The 18,135-nt window shown below is 38.4% G+C and overlaps 1 protein-coding gene across 3 annotated transcripts in view; it reads right to left on the reverse strand.

The window, feature by feature from the left end:
• The window catches only part of ADK (adenosine kinase), a 481,956-nt gene that overhangs the window by 308,779 nt on the left and 155,042 nt on the right, over positions 1–18,135 (reverse strand). For all 3 annotated transcript variants that reach the window (XM_055133311.1, XM_055133313.1, XM_055133312.1), the window contains one exon: positions 294–372. In XM_055133311.1, the coding sequence (XP_054989286.1) occupies positions 294–372 (79 nt within the window). The remainder of the gene's footprint in view (positions 1–293; positions 373–18,135) is intronic.

Here is an 18,135-nt window from a genome sequence, read left to right on the forward strand (position 1 = left end):
GTCTAGACATTCATGAGGTAACCAAGAATAAATATATGCAAATAATCAATAAATATTTTAAAAACATTTATCTTACCAATATTTTAGAAAGTATCAATTATGATCATTTTTGTGGCTTAAATTTGGTTGCTTAAAACAAATAACTGAAACCATTTTATAACTGAAAACATTTTGAAATCAACAAAACTATTCAATAGCCTCAAATAGAGATAGAAGCAATGATGCAAAATGACCAAGTTATAAAGAATCATTTTCGATCTGATTCTTTATAACTTTAAAAGTAATTAACCAACCTGGGCCACTTTAATGGAATTCTGCGTAGAGCCTCCAGCATGATATTCGACTTTGAATTTTTTTACAAGTTCATCAAACCTATGAGGAAATCAAGGCAAGAAAAAATAAAGTTAGTATTTGACAATTATTACACAGTAAAATTTTCTGTTTAGAAATACATTAAATCACAATGTGTGAAATTTTAAAAATTATATCATATTGAAATTATCAAAATACATGAGGGGCAGAGTGGGAAAAAGGTAACAAAATAAAAAAATAAGTTTATTATAAGTCCAAATTTAAATTTTCCATTAAAATACTATATGAATGTAAATAACACTGTCCATCATAAAAATAATTTATCTGCAAAGAATTGTTTAAAGAAAGGAGCTTCTAATGGGTGGGGGGGAGGTTGGTATATAATACGGTATATATGGAAATATGATATATAATATAGTATATATGAAAATAATGGTGTGGATGTGTGGTACTGAAAGTTTGTATGCATAAAACCCCACAATGAATAGTATTTTAAATCTCTGGAACAATGTGAGCAGCTTAAAAGCTTTTCAATTAAAGCATAAATATAGAGGAATAATTATTTTAAAGCAATGAATATTTAATTCTGTTAATCTCTATTCTCTTCACACTTGTACCCTCCTCTAAATAGTATAAATTTTAGGTGTATTAAAGATGAGTAGCTCATAATTTAAACAATCAGGAAATTATGTTGGCTAACTTGAAGATCTGCAACTTGCTCGGTGACACAATTCCTCTAAGCTGTCAAATACATTCAGAGAATGAAGAGCTAAAGCATTGATTAGCCAGGACTGTGACATCTAATTAAAAGCAGCAAAACTTCTCTTCATAAAAACAAAAATTCACTACCTGGTAACTTTTTTATACAAGACTCCTACTACTAGACACACTCAAACAAGGAATTACAGAAATTGATTTAAGTCTCAAGTTAGCTAACATGTATTAATCTGGACAACTAATCAAAACTAAGAATGGTATGTCTCTGTGTTAGCATTCTATATGCAAGTAAAACACATGCACTGTAATTCCAAAGGATTTACAACATTTGCGACAAAAAGGATACTCATAAAAAAAAGAGAGAAAACTAGAAATTAGCAAGTTAGCAAATAACAAAGCATATGCAATGTCTAATCCAAACAACAGCTACAAGAGAAAAGGAAATAAATTAGGGATGTGAATACTAAAAGATTTAGGTCAGCGTTTTCAAAACTTTGAAACTTTAAGTACAGAGGTGGATCCTGTTATTAAAATCAAAACTTTTCACAAAATTTAAACTGTCAATAGAGATAAACATAGCAATGCTTAGGAGCAGGGAAAATAGTATTATTTTCACTTCAACATCATGAACTACCTTGGAATCTCATCCACAGGGCCCTGAAATGCTAATGACAGAATTAGTATACCTGCCCTGAACTCTGACTGTAGGACCTGTGTACACAAACATCAACTAATGCTAGTAAGAACTCGAGAGAAGACTCAGTGTAGGACACAGATTTAAAGAGGACAGAACAGAAGAATTAGCAGATGCTCCCAAACCTATTTGGCTGACCTTCCCCTTTATAGAAAAAATATTACCCAGCAACCCAGTGGAACTCTACCTTCTTAAAATAAATCATTTTTGGTTTACAATACTATTAGTACTGGTTTCTCACAGACATAATCCCAACAGCACACCCATTGCCAGTGTACCCCTGTCTTTCCCCCAGGACTGCACCTTCCTCTCTAGCCTTGCCCAACTTTATTGTGGAGTCAGTCTGCAGGCACTGCTGGAGGCCATGTCCTCTGGTGTGACCTCTATGGAAAGCATATGGCGATTCCTCCAAAGCACAGGAATAGAACTCCCGTATGACTCTGAGATAGCAATCATTGGCATCTATCCCCAACACAAAAAGACCACCAATTCAAAAGGAAACATGCACATCTATGTCAGAACTGCACTTGGTACAACAGCCAAGATATGGAAACAACTCAAACACACAATTACAGTTGAATGGATCAAAATAAAAATCAAGAAATAGTTTCAAACTATGGAAATACGATAAATGAAGAATATGAAGAATAGCTTAATACCTTTTACCAAGATTCACCAAGTTTTCTTTCGGGTAGGGCTGGGTTGCTTGGTGGTACTCCCAGCTCAAGCCTCAAGAGTCGCACACACAGTGCTCAAACAAGGTAGTACAGGGTAAAAACATGGTCCTCTCATCTGCAACTCCTACGCTGCAGCCTGGTCAGCAACTTCCCTGGTTCCAGATTCACCAACCCCTTTCATGAGAGTGTTCCCAGGCCATCAGTTCAGCACAAGGGCCCAAGGATGCAATGCTGCCCTAACACTGAGACCCCTGAAATCCCTGGGCAACACTGTGAAGTATTGGGGGCATTGATGGTTGGGAGAACAACTGGTACCAGCATTCAAACCTAGGATAACATTGGTTTGTCCTTTCTCCTTTGCCACTGGGAGCTTAGGTTTATTGGGTCACACCAGTCACAGTGCTCCCGAGACACTCCCACTCTTCTGTTTATTGGAATATAGCTCTAAACATTTTAGGCTTAACATTGGTTTGTCCTTCCTCCCTGGCTGCAGGGAGTTTAGGCTCACTGACTAACACCATCACAGTGCTCCCAAAGTACCCCAATTCCTCTGTTTATCTGTAACCTCTTTCTTTGTGCTCTGCTTCCACAACTGGTCAATCACCTTTTTCTCTTAATCAGACTCTGTTAACTTGTAAGGTCAGATCCTTCTAAGGACTCTGGATTTGTATTTTTAAGTTAAATATTGCTTCTCCCTTCTGCTTAAGTCCTTTGCATAGTTACTTCAGAGCAATGTCCTTTTTGCACAGGAAGACAGTTAATGCTGTGCTTTTGTAACTTGGGAGTTAACTGACTCTAAATGATATTCACTCCTGGGCATCTATATTCTCGACTTAAGCCTCAGTTGCCCTTAGTTCCTAGCACCCCAAAAGCAGGGTCCCGATGAGGGACTGGATGGACCCAAGGCAAGCTGTGAGCTACCCTCTAGACATCGATACGGGCCAGGCCAAGTGCCATAATACTTAACTATAAGTTAAGAGCATGGCCATGGACAAATTCTGTCATGATCCAAAAAGCAATAATGGGAATAGGACCCTCCTAGGGTTAGGAAAGACTAATCTGCCTGAGCATTTAGTCTGAGATCTATAGTGAGATGGCCCCAGGAGAGGCACCCTAAAAGCTTAATGTATCTCTTATTGTGTCCATACAAAATAACTGATATTAAGAAGTAGAATTAAGATGAATGCTTAAGTGGTCGCTGTACTAAGGAAAGGAGATGGTATTTCAACCCTTAGGTGGGCCATGTTCTGGAAGAAGCTCCCCCTGGCGGAGGGACCTTACATCACTTGATTGTATAATGACACCAATGTGTAATTGCTACCCTAGCACCCACATGATTTGGGAGAAAACTGAGGCTGTAAGAGCAGGCAAGGGGGTAGGAGAATCGAGGGAGAATACAAGGGGAGAATCAAGGAGAACAGGGAAGAGAGGACTGAGGGGAATCAGAGAAGAATGGAGACGAGATGGGAATAAACTGCATCTGATACCAACCAGCCTGCTCCTCGTCTTCCGCCTTTGTCCGCCCATGGCCATCAGCCGTGCTGGGTGAGAAAAGCGGTTCAAGACCACCAAACGCAGGCAGCAAGAGAGAGCTATGGGTTTCATATTCATTTCTTTAATACATAGTGCCAGCAGTCAAGCCTGTGTCAGACAGTCAAAAATGCCCATCCCTATTTTTAACATTCAGCATGCATATTTAGTTTTATATATATATTCAGTTTTCCCCAAACACAATTGGATCATAAATACACTAAAATTAGTTGCAAAACTTCATTAGGAACTTCCTAGATGAAGCTAACATACATAAATTACTTGATTTTATGGTTTTACACAGAAATCTCCAATTCCAATTCAACACAACAAAAAGGCACTGTCTTTTCTTGTTCCTTGTCATTTCTCTTTTCCATCCTGTATTTCACTTCTTCCACTGTGCACAGAGGTCCAACACAGGCTAACTGTCTTTACTAGACATGTCACTTACATGATAGAAACCATAATTTAAAACAAAAAAATCAGGAATGGGACACTGAGAAGGGGGTCTGCCTGATACTGCAATATGTGCAAATCATCGGTTGGGAACTGAGCTGGGCTCCTGCTTTTAAAGGTGATTTATGTCTGTTCTCCACACTTCCTGATTGGTAAGCATCTCGGCCGCTCTCCTAAGGCACGCACAGGCATGGCTTGGGGAAGTAAGAGATCTACTGAAATATGATGTCTTTTTCTCTACTTATAAGAAATTTGAATTCTGCCTCCTAGCAATTTCAAGAAGCAGGTTCTGTCAATCAATTACTGTGCCTTATTTCAGGAAGGTTGAGGAAATTCCAATGCACTACATCCCAGAGCCCAGTTTAACTTGCTTCCAATGAATTTCTCACCGTTAGTGAGAAATTATCAGGAGAAATTATCCAATAATTAAGAAGCTATTCAATAATATTAAAAAAGAATTTATTGAGGGGGTGGGAGTTAGACATTCTTTCTGAAAGTCTTACTTCTGGCTCTGGGCTCAGATCACTCCTGGAGGAGCTCTTGGGGACCATATGGGGTGCTGAGGACCAAACACAAGTCCACAAGCACTTAACCAGCTGCACTATCTCTTTAGCCCCTGCCACAGAAATTTTAGAAAAGAATACTTTGAATAAAATACCTTACCGCCTGAAATTAATGAATTACTTTGGCATCAGACTCATTACTGCCTCATTATTTGTTGTTTCTGGGGTTGTGGGCATTCCAAGTGGTGTTCAGGAGGACATCCCTCCCCAAATTCACAGCCAACTCTGCCTTTGGACCTACACAAGAGTCAGAGCACCTGATGCTGCTCGGAGTCTGAGACTGGGTCTGCCCAGGCCAGCAGGCGGCAGAGCACGGGGGCCTACAGAGCTCTTCCTCGCCAAGTCAGGCTGGGGGCCACAATATGAATGGGGTCTAGCCAGGGCTAGCTGTGTGCTTGGCATAAGTCATAACACCTGTACCAGCTCCAATCCCTATAATGTCCCACCCTCCCTGAATATTATTAAGACATTTGGAAGACACAATCCAAGGTGAAGAAAGAAAGAAAGAAAGAAAGAAAGAAAGAAAGAAAGAAAGAAAGAAAGAAAGAAAGAAAGAAAGAAAGAAAGAAGAAAGAAGAGAAAGAAGGAAGAAAGAAAAGAAAGAAAGAAGGAAGGAAGGAAAGAAGGAAGGAAGGAAAGAAAGAAGAAAAACAATGAAAAAAGGAATGAAAATTTAAGTTTAATGAGCATTTTTTTCGTGTTATCTGATATGAAGAAAACACTACTTGAAACAAGAAGGATTTCATTTCATGATGCTACTCTATAATTTAGAACCAATCATTCTCACATGAAAAAATACATAAATAAGAAAAATTACAAACAGAAAAATGCCCACAAACCACTATTTACAATTTCTAGTTCTAGCTTAGGATAATTGCTTCCCACTTTCACAGTAACTAAATCCACTCTTTCATCCTAGTCTTGGGGGAAAAAAAAGCTGAGTGAGAGCTCAACAAACATCAGAAGATAAAGAAGATCTCAGATTGCACTAACATAACCACAGTATAGAAACAAATATCAGTAATCTTGAACATTTCCTCAAAGAAGACATGTGAGGTGATAAAGCACAAGCAAAATCTTCACCGTAAAACTAAGCAAGGAAAAAATAACTTCCTTAGGAAAGCATTCTTAACTGCCAAGCTAAGTTTTTGATGAAGTTCTTTCCTAAACTTCTCATCTAAACAAATAATAAATGAAACAAAAAAATCAGTAATTCTAAACAGGTTATACTTATTAAGACCAAATGTTAATAGAATAACGCAGGGGGAAAAAAATCCATAGGCAAATTGTAAGACTCAAAGCTTTGAAATCTTTTACCACAAATGTTTAGTGAGGTTGAAAAAAATTCACTTAAATGTCAGTTTGATAAAAGCCAAAAGAACATTGTCCACATGTGTTTATATTTAAGCATATTTTAAAAAGATGGAAAAAGTAACAGTCATTCAAAATTAAGGTTAAGCTATTAGTTCATAAAGACTGTAATTTAAAGGTATTTCTCAACCTCTAATTTTATTTTCTTTGATAAGAAAGTAGTTTTAAGCGTGTGTTGCTTAGATAACTCCTTACTCAATTCTAAAGTGTTTTAAGGTTTAATTATTCCCATTTATAACCCTGAGGATTGACTGACACTTCTTTTTTTTGGCACATGAGACAATCAAATATTGTCGAAAAATACTTTGTATGTCAATGATTAAAACATAAGAAATTATTCTTAAATTCAGGTTCATAGTTTGCATCAGGATCCTAATTATTATAAAAACAAAAACACTGCCTGGGAGAGAGTTCACGAAGCTAGAGCCCTCAATTGACACACAGAGGCCTGGCACTGCGCGTCTGGCACCACGTGAACTCCAAACACCACCAGGTGTAGCCCTGGAGACTCCTGAGCACTTCTGTGTACACGAGGGTGACTCCCGAGTCCCAGGCTTTGTGTGGGAGTCCTCCTGCCTCAAAAATAAAAACCCATAAAAGTTCACTAAGCCGTTTTACCTTCTTCCTGAAATAATAAAGTTGTTTGACATCCAGTTTTAAAATAGACAACAAAAAAAGCCACAAGTGAGGAAAAGGGAATTTCTGTAGGCCACAGTCTCTGGAATGGAGATGTGTGTCCGGCCTCTGGGCCAGCCGAGAGACCATCCATATGTCTACAGGCAGTTCCAAAACAGATTAAACTTTCCCTTCCTTGGATGGCCGGCTTTCAGTTATTATTTTCGTCACAGAGCCCATAGCTTGGATGTCAGATGTTATTTGTATCCCGAGCCCATGCTTTGTAATGGTTTCATTCCCTAATCACCAAAAATTCTAGAAACATATGGAACTGATACGGAGATAAAGCATTTATTTAGGCAACAATTAATTACTTTTTTCCACCAAGTTTTGTGATTTTTGTGTTATTTGCTTTGGGGCCACACCAAGCAATGCTCAGGGCTTACTCCTGCCTCTGTCACAGGGATCATTCCTGGCGGGGGCGGGGGCAATACCGGTCCCAGGGATCAAACCCAAATCAGCCGCATGCAAGGTGAGCCCCCAAACCAACCTGCTCTACAACTGCTCCAGCCTCCGAAGTTTAAATAACTCACATCAGAAACATCCCCATCAAACGTAAAACTTTACCAAAGAGTAATAAGAAACTTCTGATTCTAGGAAGCATAAGCTCAATCAAACACCTTTATGGACAGTAATTGGAAATGTCAGATAAGTCATCAAAGACACCAACCTATAGAGAAGCAACAAGAATGAAAGGAATCCATTTCTCAGGAGGTGAGAACCCCTCAGAGAGGGGCCAGAACTGGGAGCTGTTTCTGCAGCATGCCCGAATCCCGGTCCATAGCAGGGGCTCAGGAGACAAAATATGACATTTGGGGAACCTACAGTAATGCACAGCTGGTCTGCCCCACAACACGTTCTCTGAATTCTGAAAATGAAGGTAAGCTGAGATGGCAAACCAAAATCACCTGAACTGTAGAAAGTGCTCCTATAGTCAGGGAGCACTTGAAAAGAATAAACAGACTACAAGAAAAGGAGCTAAAAACTGAATTGGCAAGATATGCAGGCCCAAAGAGGTGCATTAACAGATAAACAGTAAAAAAAAGATTGAGTGAACCTGTCCAATTTGATAATCCTCAACTTTATTGGGGCAGGAGTGGTGGGGGAGGGGGGCATAATGAAGCAGTTTGGGTCACACCTGGCTGTGCTCAGGAGGACCATACAGAGACTGAACCAGGGACTGCTGTGTGCATGGCAAATAACTGAGTCCTGCAGTATTTCTCCGACTCTGATGCTTAATTTTATTAAGGCATCAACCTTCCTGCCACTTCAAGTAACCACAGAGAAAAGCCCAGGTCACTCTGCTAACAGATAATCTTAAAGTTTACAGTTCTTATATTAAGTGTCTAGCAAACAATCAACAACTGATATCTATGCAAAAAGGCAAAATAAATCAAAACTAAACAAGAAATGAGAGAAAATTTTTAAGAAATGATTCAGCCTCTGGAAATAAAGAACTTCAAAGTCGGTGTGATACCATTTTAAAGAAAACAAAGGATGTGAAAGTTAGATCAGAGAATCAAAATTCTGAATAATTAAAATTATTTTAAAAAGAAATGAAACACCTAGATGTGAATGATTTGGTATATGAATTTAAGAATTCACTGATTTCATTTAAATTTAGCCAATTCTATCTCTGTCTACTGAGGAGTTAGATCCAGACATAAAGGGGTGCATCCATTTATATGGAATTCAGGATCTCTGGTGAGAGGTCACAAAAACACCCGAGCACCAGAACTCTTGACACATGTGCAACAGACTAAAGATTCATTGAAAATTAAGGAATACATATGGCTAGAGAGGTAGTATAGTAGGGGCACTTGCTGGCATGTGGCCAACCCAGGCTTAATCCCTGGAAACACATGGGGGCCATGAGCACTGTCAGGGGAGATCTCTGAGCACAGAGTCAGGAGTTAAGTCCTAAGCACCGCCTTTTTTTTTTTTTTTTTGCTGTTTTTGGGTCACACCTGGTGATGCACAGGGGTTACTCCTGGCAGTGCTCAGGAGAACATAAGGGATGCTAGGAATCGAGCCCGGGTCAGCCACGTGCAAGGCAAATGCCCTACCCACTGTGCTATTGCTCCAGCCCCAGCACCGCAACTTATGTCCCCTGCTCCTGCATTCTCAAAAGTAGAGTAAACAAGATAAAATAAAAACTCAGTAACCAAAAACTTTAAATTCAATAGATGGGCTCAACAGCAAAATGAAGAAAATAGAAATAACTCAGGTCCCTGAAAAGAGATCAATAAAAATGTTCCAGTCTGAACCACAGAGAGAAATGTGATTTTTTTTTTAAACGAAGAGTCAGGTTCCTATGAAACAAGAACTATCATTTATGTCATGAGAGTACCAGAAAGAGGAAATTCAGTGTCAAAAAAATATTTGAGGAAACAATGGCTCTAAACTTACCTAACTTGATTAAAAACATGCAGATACGGACATTAAAAAGTCAGATACCTCAAACAGGAAAATCCCAAAGACATCAATGGCCAGACACAAGATGGATGTATCCAGAGACTAAGCTGGGTAGAATATAAAATTTTTTTAAAAAAGGCACCAGCAGAGAGAAAAGGAAGCAGCTGCTATGTATCAGAAGCAAGATTTTAAGAAGAAAGGAATATCCACTACAGTCAATTTCCTTAATAAGAACATATAAGACAAACTTGATATAAAATTTTATCGAAATGTGATTTCAGGGATAGAGAAGTGTATAGGGCTTGAGCAGAGAGCCAGGAATAAATTCTGAGAACCACTGCTTGTGTCCCCTGCTCCTGCATTCTCAAAGGTAGAGTAGATGAGGAAGATAAAATGAAAGCTGAGTAACCAAAACTTGATCTCGTATGCTGCTGACCCCTGGTGAAATCCCTGGCGGGACTACATATTGTCCACGGAGCCCAGCCAGGAATGATCTCTTAGCACAGAATCAGGAATTAAGCCCTAAATACGGGAAGGGACGGTCCCAAAACAATAGCTACAGAAAAGATTTCATATTTGAAGTTCACATTTGAACTTGAGGCAAGTTTATCAAGAAATTAAAAGGCCAAAAGTTAGGTATGTGGGAGTCATGCCCACAAACCATCTCTGACTCAGCTATACAAGCTCATTTATTGGTCTTATTTCAGAGACCCATAAGTAAGTCTCAAAATCAAAAGCAGCAGTTAATCTCGGACCCATGCATGGCTGAACAGACTGGGGTAAATCAGATGGGGGCGGGTTGGCAGGGGCCCACCCAAGCAGAGCCCCAGCAACCACTTCCACAATCCAAAAATTGCTGCCACACCCCAGGCTGACTCCACTGTCTCAGGATGGACCTCACCAAGATATCACCAAAACTTGGGTATGCGGGTTTTTGACAAAAATCTCGACTTTCTCGGGAGTTGGGATGCGCTACCTCACCCCCAACTCCCAATACTCCTGGAAAGCACTTTAGTCACCCCCACGAACCAACTCCATCACCACCAGGTAAGCTCTACTACCTGCCTTGCTTCAGAGACCCATATATAAATCTCAAGAGAAAAAAAAATGATAGCATTCCCTTAATCATTAAAAGTAAAGTCTTGGTGTTATACAAGTTTGACTTTAATTTCATTCTTACCCTAATTGTCTGACATGGGGTAACTAATTTAAATAATGAGATTTTTAATATGACTTTCTCAATTAATAAGGATAATATTAAAAGCATAATACTTAAAGCACAGTGCTGACATACTGGGCATATATATGTGCCAAAAAAAATTAAATGAGTGAGTTAAAGGATACATTTTTAAAAGTACATACGACTAGAGTCTGGAGTAATCGTCCAGCCGGAAGGGTGCTTGCATTGTTGCTGACCCAGGTTCAATCTCTGGCATCCAATATGCCCCCCCCCCAGCATCACCAGAAGTAATTCTTAAGAACTGCTGGATATGGTCCAAAAACAAAAACAAAAACCACTCCCTCTATATTTTATGAAAATTTTTGTTCAATACATAAAAAAGTAACTGCCATTGAGCTGGATGCTACCAATGTCCCAAGATACTTATTGATAGAAAGATAGGTAAAATAACTTAATAAACACGGAAGACTGTTATTAGAGAGAAATTTCACTGGCAATCAAATTTTAGTTTAGCACTTAGATACATTATATGATGAGAAAAATATTGAATCATTTCTAAACAAGTGAGAAGATATGAGATCTATCTGCTTTCCCTAGAGGCTAAAGATGAGGGGCCAAACACACATGAGTGTGTAGACGACACTATCTCACTCTTATTTCCTATATTTCTTCCTAATCTTTCAATTAGCATAAATATTATCAGCTCCTGTGAGGATTATGCCAGTGCCTTGATCACAGCAAGCACTCAACAAATGTCACCAACTATTTTTGTAATTGTAGAGGAGTAACTTACTGATTTTGTGGAGAATTAATTATACTATCTTCTAAGAAGAACTAAATGATTGACATCTTTCAAATTTTAAATTCAAAACTCCCAACGTTTTAGAAAACATTTGAATCAAATTATTCTCAGTTCCTACTTTACTAAGCAACTTTACTAAAGCCTATTGCATGACCGACTAAATTAGCCAGATGAAACATATATAAAACAAATACTAACCACACAATAATATTGATTCAAAATTCTGCACAACACAATGTTTTACCTTATGCTACCATAAACCCAATTTCCATTTAGATACTGCTTTTTAAATGCAAGAGCTTTGAAAGTATATCAATGTGAAAACTTTATCTTTTGCATGTCTTTGGAACAAAAGATATTCAAACCAATAGGAAAAGTGTTTGGATACTAAAGGGATGTTTTCTTTAATCTTGCAAATACTACAGAGATTCCAATAAAGAAAACCACAAGTTCCTGAAGTTTAAAACATCTGGGGAATATTTTAAGATATTCATTCTGAAGAGCTCTAAGAACAGCCTAAAGGGTAGAAGATAAATCTGCTCTAAAAGTGGAAGTGTGTTTTTAATCCCACTGAACATAAACAGACTTTTAAAAAAAGAAAAGAAAAAAAACTATAATTCAGAAGCAACATGCCATGAGACAAAATTGCCCCATAAAAGAAAAATTTTTAAATAAACACTAAGGACTCGGTTGTAAAATATACAGGACTTAATTCCAAAATAATCATGAGAACATAATAATTTCATTGAGATCTTAGCACCTAGAAGTAATAATTAATCATCCTATGTAACTGCTAATGGGTAATGGATTCAGAATACAATTTTTTTTCCTCCCTGAAAGCTATTTCTCCACCTGGAAATTCTCAGAGAATAATAATGAAATATCAGAAAGAATAAAGATAGATAAGTTATTCTGTATTTAAAAATTGAACTAGAGACTGAGCACAGCGGCCACTCAACACCTTTATTGCAAACCACAACAGCTAATTAGAGAGAGAGAACAGAAGGGAATGCCTTGCCACAGTGGCAGGGTGGGGTGGGGGGGATATGGGATTGGGGAGGGTGGGAGGGACACTGGGTTTACGGGTGGTGGAGAATGGGCACTGGTGAAGGGATGGGTTCCCGAACTTTGTATGAGGGAAGTATAAGCACAAAAGTGTATAAATCTGTAACTGTACCCTCATGGTGATTCTCTAATTAAAAATAAATAAATTAAAAAAAAATTGAACATGCATATTTCTTTCTTTTTTTAATTGGATTTTGGTGCCATACTTGGTGGTGCTTAGGACTTTCTATAAGTAACAGTGCTTGAGGGAGCATCTGTGGTACCAAGCACAGAACTGAAGCCAGCTGCAGGGAAGAGGAATACTGAACCCCTGAACTAGGGCTCTGGCCTCTGAGCTGTATATTTATCTTGCTTCAAGTTAAAAAAAAAAAACTAAAACAGAAGTGGGTTCCATAAAAAGATTATGTACCCAAACTTATGGCATAGGATGCATCAAGGCATCATACCAAGATTGTAAAACTCACGGTATTTAAGTCTCACAGTACTTACAATGAAATTTCTGGGATCAGAGAGAGAGTACAAGGGTTAAAGCAATTACTTTGTATGCAACCAGCTGGGTTTGATCCTTGGCACCACAAATGGCCATGAGTACTGCCATGAGTGAATGAATGGCCCCTAAGCACAGAGGCAGTTCGTGGATACCCACAGGAGTGACCCCAAGTTCAAAACAATAAAAAAGAAAGAAAAAGGAAATTTTCATAATACTTATTATTTGGAAAAACGTATATTTTTAAAACAGCAACAACACTGGAATCAGTATAATATGGACCACGTTCTTTTTGGTATATACTGAATTTCAAAAAGTAAAAAACTTAAGCAAAACATAATGAGCAAATGTGGAAGCAAAAGCAAACAAACAAAAGGTTAAAAAGCCAAGGCACTGAATTTCAAACATATTCCACTAGTACAGAAGTAGGTTTGCTGCAGGATACCACATAAGATCTGGTCTCTGACCTAACATATAAGGGATTCTCCTTCCAAAACAGAAAAAATTTAAATTACATTATGCAGACAGAAAACTTTTCCAAACTTGAATATTTTTAGCATTCTCTAAAAACAAGAGCTCTAATATGAGAATAATGGACAATCATGCCAATGCAAAACAAGTTTCTCATTAGACATGTCCTTCAAGGAGGGGAGAAGAATACTCTGGGAGAAAGAATACTCTGTAGAAAACAAGCCAGTAAATATTTTAGACTTTGTAAATGATGAGAAGTGTCAAGGATAATACTTGTAGCTTTAAAACAAAAGACAAGTTAAAGTTTTTATTTAAATGAAATTAAGAACATAAATTAAGAACATAATTCAGTAACACTTTACTTTTTTTTTTCTTTCTGCTTTTTGGAACACACCTGGCAATGCTTGTTGCTCTTCACTCAGGAATTACTACTGGCAGTGCTCAGGGGATGTCGGGGATGGAACCTGGCTGCTTGCAAGGCAAACTACCCACTGTACTATCGCTCCAGCCCCACACTTTTCTTTCTTTTGCTGGTAAAAAAATAAAATCTATACAGTAGTGCTAATCTATACAATCTAATCTATAGGTAATCTATACCGTAGTTCTATTAGGAGAAGAACATAATTCCTTTGCTAGTAATACTACTTGATGTAACTGATTCAAAGTATTTCCTATCATCAAAAGTTACAAATGTTCATCTGTTAATACTGTTGTACAGTGAAAGGGTACATATTTCAACCCTGAAAGTGTCCTTTGCACAGAGCATGCACATACATGTGCACACCCTGACAAACATAGTGACCAAGACTAGCACAGAGGAATCCACAAGTGTATGAATTTAATAGAGCATGCTAATCACTTAGAATGCGCGTAAAGATTTACATTACAGGTGTCTCCTGATACTGGCTTTAAGCATGTCACTACATGGCAGATGAATTGACTCCAACTCAAGGCTAAGTAGAGGCCACTGGATTGAAATGGCAGAGAGGAAAGAGATAAAGGAGTTTGTTTTTTGCTTCCACATCAAGGTTTGTAAAACTCTGTTTGAACTGTAGTGTCAATGGGGAGGAGAATGTGGCATCTTGTTTTAACTTCTGACCTAATAAGATATATAGAAAGTAGCCTGACACTCCCTGTGACTTTAGTGCTATTGTTACTTCTGGTGACCATCAATGTGTTTCGCACATAAGTGAGTGCTGCTTTTCCTCCTGATTAAGAAGTTGTATCAAGCTGATGAGAACTAAAGGAAAAAGGAAATCTTCAAAATCATTCCATGTTTTATTAAAGTAGCTAGAAAAGTAGCTCTTTGCCATGAGCTCAAACATTCAGTGGTGCCTGAGCGCTATTCCCAGTTGGTACCTGGGGAAGCCTGTGGTACAGGAAGCTGAGCCTGAAGTGTCTCCTTGCACCCAGCACATGCGCCATCTCCCTGACCCCTAGCCTCAGTATTGTTACCATCATCAGTTCTAATGCAAGTTAACAGATCCCACTTCAGATTATACCAAAGTATTGTTGTCTTAACAAGTTTGAAAATAATTCTTGCCAGTAATTGTTTTACACAGCCATTTTGTAGAGGCTAAGTCTTTTTCACTTGATACTCTGGGTTATCTCTCTGAATAAACATCTGAGTCTGTGAGTCAACATCTGTTGACTCTTCAAGAGTTAAGGGAAACCTCTCGAAGTCATTTATCTTCTTTAATGGACTATTGATGTTGCTACCAGGGCACTCAATTCTTAAAGTAACTTTCATCATGGAAAAGTTAATAGTCTAAAACAAATTTATCTTCTCTAAACACATTTTGACAGCTACTACAATACAGGGAAGCACAATAAACTTAGCCTTGATGATGGTTTCTCTACCTGGCTAACAATAGCAAAACTCCATCAACCCAAACAGGCAGGCAATTCAATGCCAGGACCTGAGGATTCATTACTGGTCAGGCCCTGCACGTACCTGGGACAACCAATGCCACTGCCAAGATACTGGGGGCAGAAGGGCAAGCATGTGGTGCCAGGATCAAACCAGCTTTGCATATGCCCTAACCCCTGCACTATCTCCCCATCCTCTTTACTTTTCAGTGTGGGGAGCCACACCTGCTTGTGTTCACTGGCCACTCACGGGTCCATACTAGGATGGCTCCCTGTGTACTCAAGGTACCAGACAGTGCAGGGAGCTAATCACAGCAGCCCTTTGAGCTATATCCCCCAACTCACCATGGACATGCATGTGCATATGTGTATGTGTACAAGAGAAAACTCTACTGTGATATTTTACATTTTCTAATTCTTTAAGGGAATTGTTTTTATGAGTTTGAAATACTGTTAGAGCTAAGTGTGTTGATGGCAACACACTTAGAGTACAGGAAACCCAGAATTATACCAGACAAACTGGTAAAAGGATCTACCTTTATTTTTAAATTTTTGTTTTGAAATAAAGGTAGATTCTAATATTTAGAAAAAAATAAAACCTACTGTGACACAGCAATACACGTGGTACTTGAAATACTGTTTAAAGAAATCTGCATCGCTGAGATATGTACTGTGCCAAGCAGCAATACAAAGCAATGAGAATGCCACATCAAATCTTCATTGTAACCACTCAACTCTGCAATAGGGATGGGAAGGCAGCCTTTGACAAAACATACACAAGTGAGCAGGAATACTTCACATCAATGCTAATCACAAGTATGGAAATATGAAATTTGTTATTCTCATGTCATAAAATACTACTCTTTTCTCCCCAGTCATTAAAACAGTAAAAGACATTCTTCTAGACCAAGCAAAAACAGGTAGTAGGACAGATTTGGTCTACAGGCTAGGTTGCCAACTGCTGATTTGGAGAAACCATTTATTCACTTAGGCTCAGAGCATTTTTTTGTAATATGTAATCAAGCTACTGTTAGCTGAGCCTACCTAACAGAGTCCTAGGTGAGGAATCATCAAAGATAACAAGTAAGTTTTCAAACCGTAAAACAAAAGTGCCAGCTAATTCTCATTTGCATTCATAAGATATTACTGTACAACATTCAACATACTGACAGAAAATGTAGAGCATAAAATGTGCAAACAATAGGATACACAGCTGCTCTTTTTGAAGAGTTTACAAACAAAAATTATCCAATGGGGATGGGGATGGGGATTGTACTGAGGTTAGGGGGATCACCTGGCGTGCACCCAGCCCAGTTTCAATTCCTAGCAGCACATCAGCAGACGTGGCCTCCAGCCCTCGTGCTGAGCCTGTGGCCCAGTTGGCTGAGAACAGTGGTGGGGCTCCCAGACCTCCTGAGCATCATTGAGGATTGGCCCACCAAAAAGGGGAAAAAAAGATGACCAAAGAAAATGAACATTACCAAAACAAATAGCTAGCAGCCTATGTCAAATATCTGATGAAGTTAACACAATTCCATGAACATAAAGACATACTTGGAAGTTACCTCATGCAAGATATAAAGGCAATTTAGAAACCCACGCACATAACAAACACTTTACAGGGTCCAGGGTGATAGTACAGGTGTAGGGCATTTGCCTTGCATGCAGCTGACCCTGGTTCGATCCTTGGCATCCCATATGGCCCCTTGAGATCTGCCAGCAGTAATTCCTGAGTACAGAGCCAGAAGCATGTCTGGGTGTGGCCACACCCCACCCTCCCCCCATAATACCCCCAAAACTTTACTACGAAAATCTTTAAAATACATAGGTAGGTGTATTGATGTATGTATTTTTGTGTGTACATAAATATGTCTATATCCATGTATACAATCTTTAATCCCAGAAACCAGCCTTTTTTTCAGAACTTATTCTATAACAACGAGCACCTCTGGTCTTTCAGTAACTTTATGATTTTCTATTGTTTAGCTACAATCTAAGCATTTAGATTTTCTGCTTTTCCAGATATTATTATAGAAAGAAAAACATTCTTACATATAAAAACCAGGGCATTTAAAGCTTAATATATAATATAAATTGCTCCCACCAAGTGATTGTGACAATTTATAGTACCATCACATCATGAAAATACCTATTTTCTATGTTCTTGCAAACATGATACATAGGAGTTATCATACCATTTTTCAAACCTCTTATGGGATGCTAAACATCCTTTATGGGATCAACTACCATCAATATTAATCTTATAATCATCTTTTTACAGATATTATGCATTATTAATAGGTTTTATTTCTAGAAATCATTAAGTTATTTCTAGAAATTATTACAAATAGATTAAAGTAGGCCTTATACTGATATATTGACAATTATAATAAATTTGTGAATTTCCATCTGTCTTTGTTTTTATGCCACAGCTGGTAATGCTCAGAGGTTACTCCTGGTGCTGCACTAGAGGAACACTCCTGGCAGTGCTCTGAGGACCATAAGTTGCCAGGGAATGCCCCGGGTCAGCTGTGTGCAAGGTAAAAGCCTCTCCTGCTGTACTATCTCCCCCCTGTCCCTGTCATCTGTCATTATGCACATTCTTGATACAGATAAAATTACAAATGGTCAAGCAAACATTTCAAGGATTTAAAGAAAAACACTGCAAATTAGACCCAAGTCAAGAAGAATGAGAAAATGGATCAGTCATGCACCAGGCAAAGAGCCCTAGCCACTGTACTACCAGTCCATTGAAGAACTTGTACTATAAATAAGGGTACTGTGATGGAGTTTAAATGAAGAAATATGTAATACTATAAATGCAAATATCTCCACAGCTGAGATAAGAATT

Source organism: Sorex araneus, chromosome 3, assembly GCF_027595985.1.
Source record: "Sorex araneus isolate mSorAra2 chromosome 3, mSorAra2.pri, whole genome shotgun sequence".
Classification (NCBI taxonomy): Eukaryota; Metazoa; Chordata; class Mammalia; order Eulipotyphla; family Soricidae; genus Sorex; species Sorex araneus.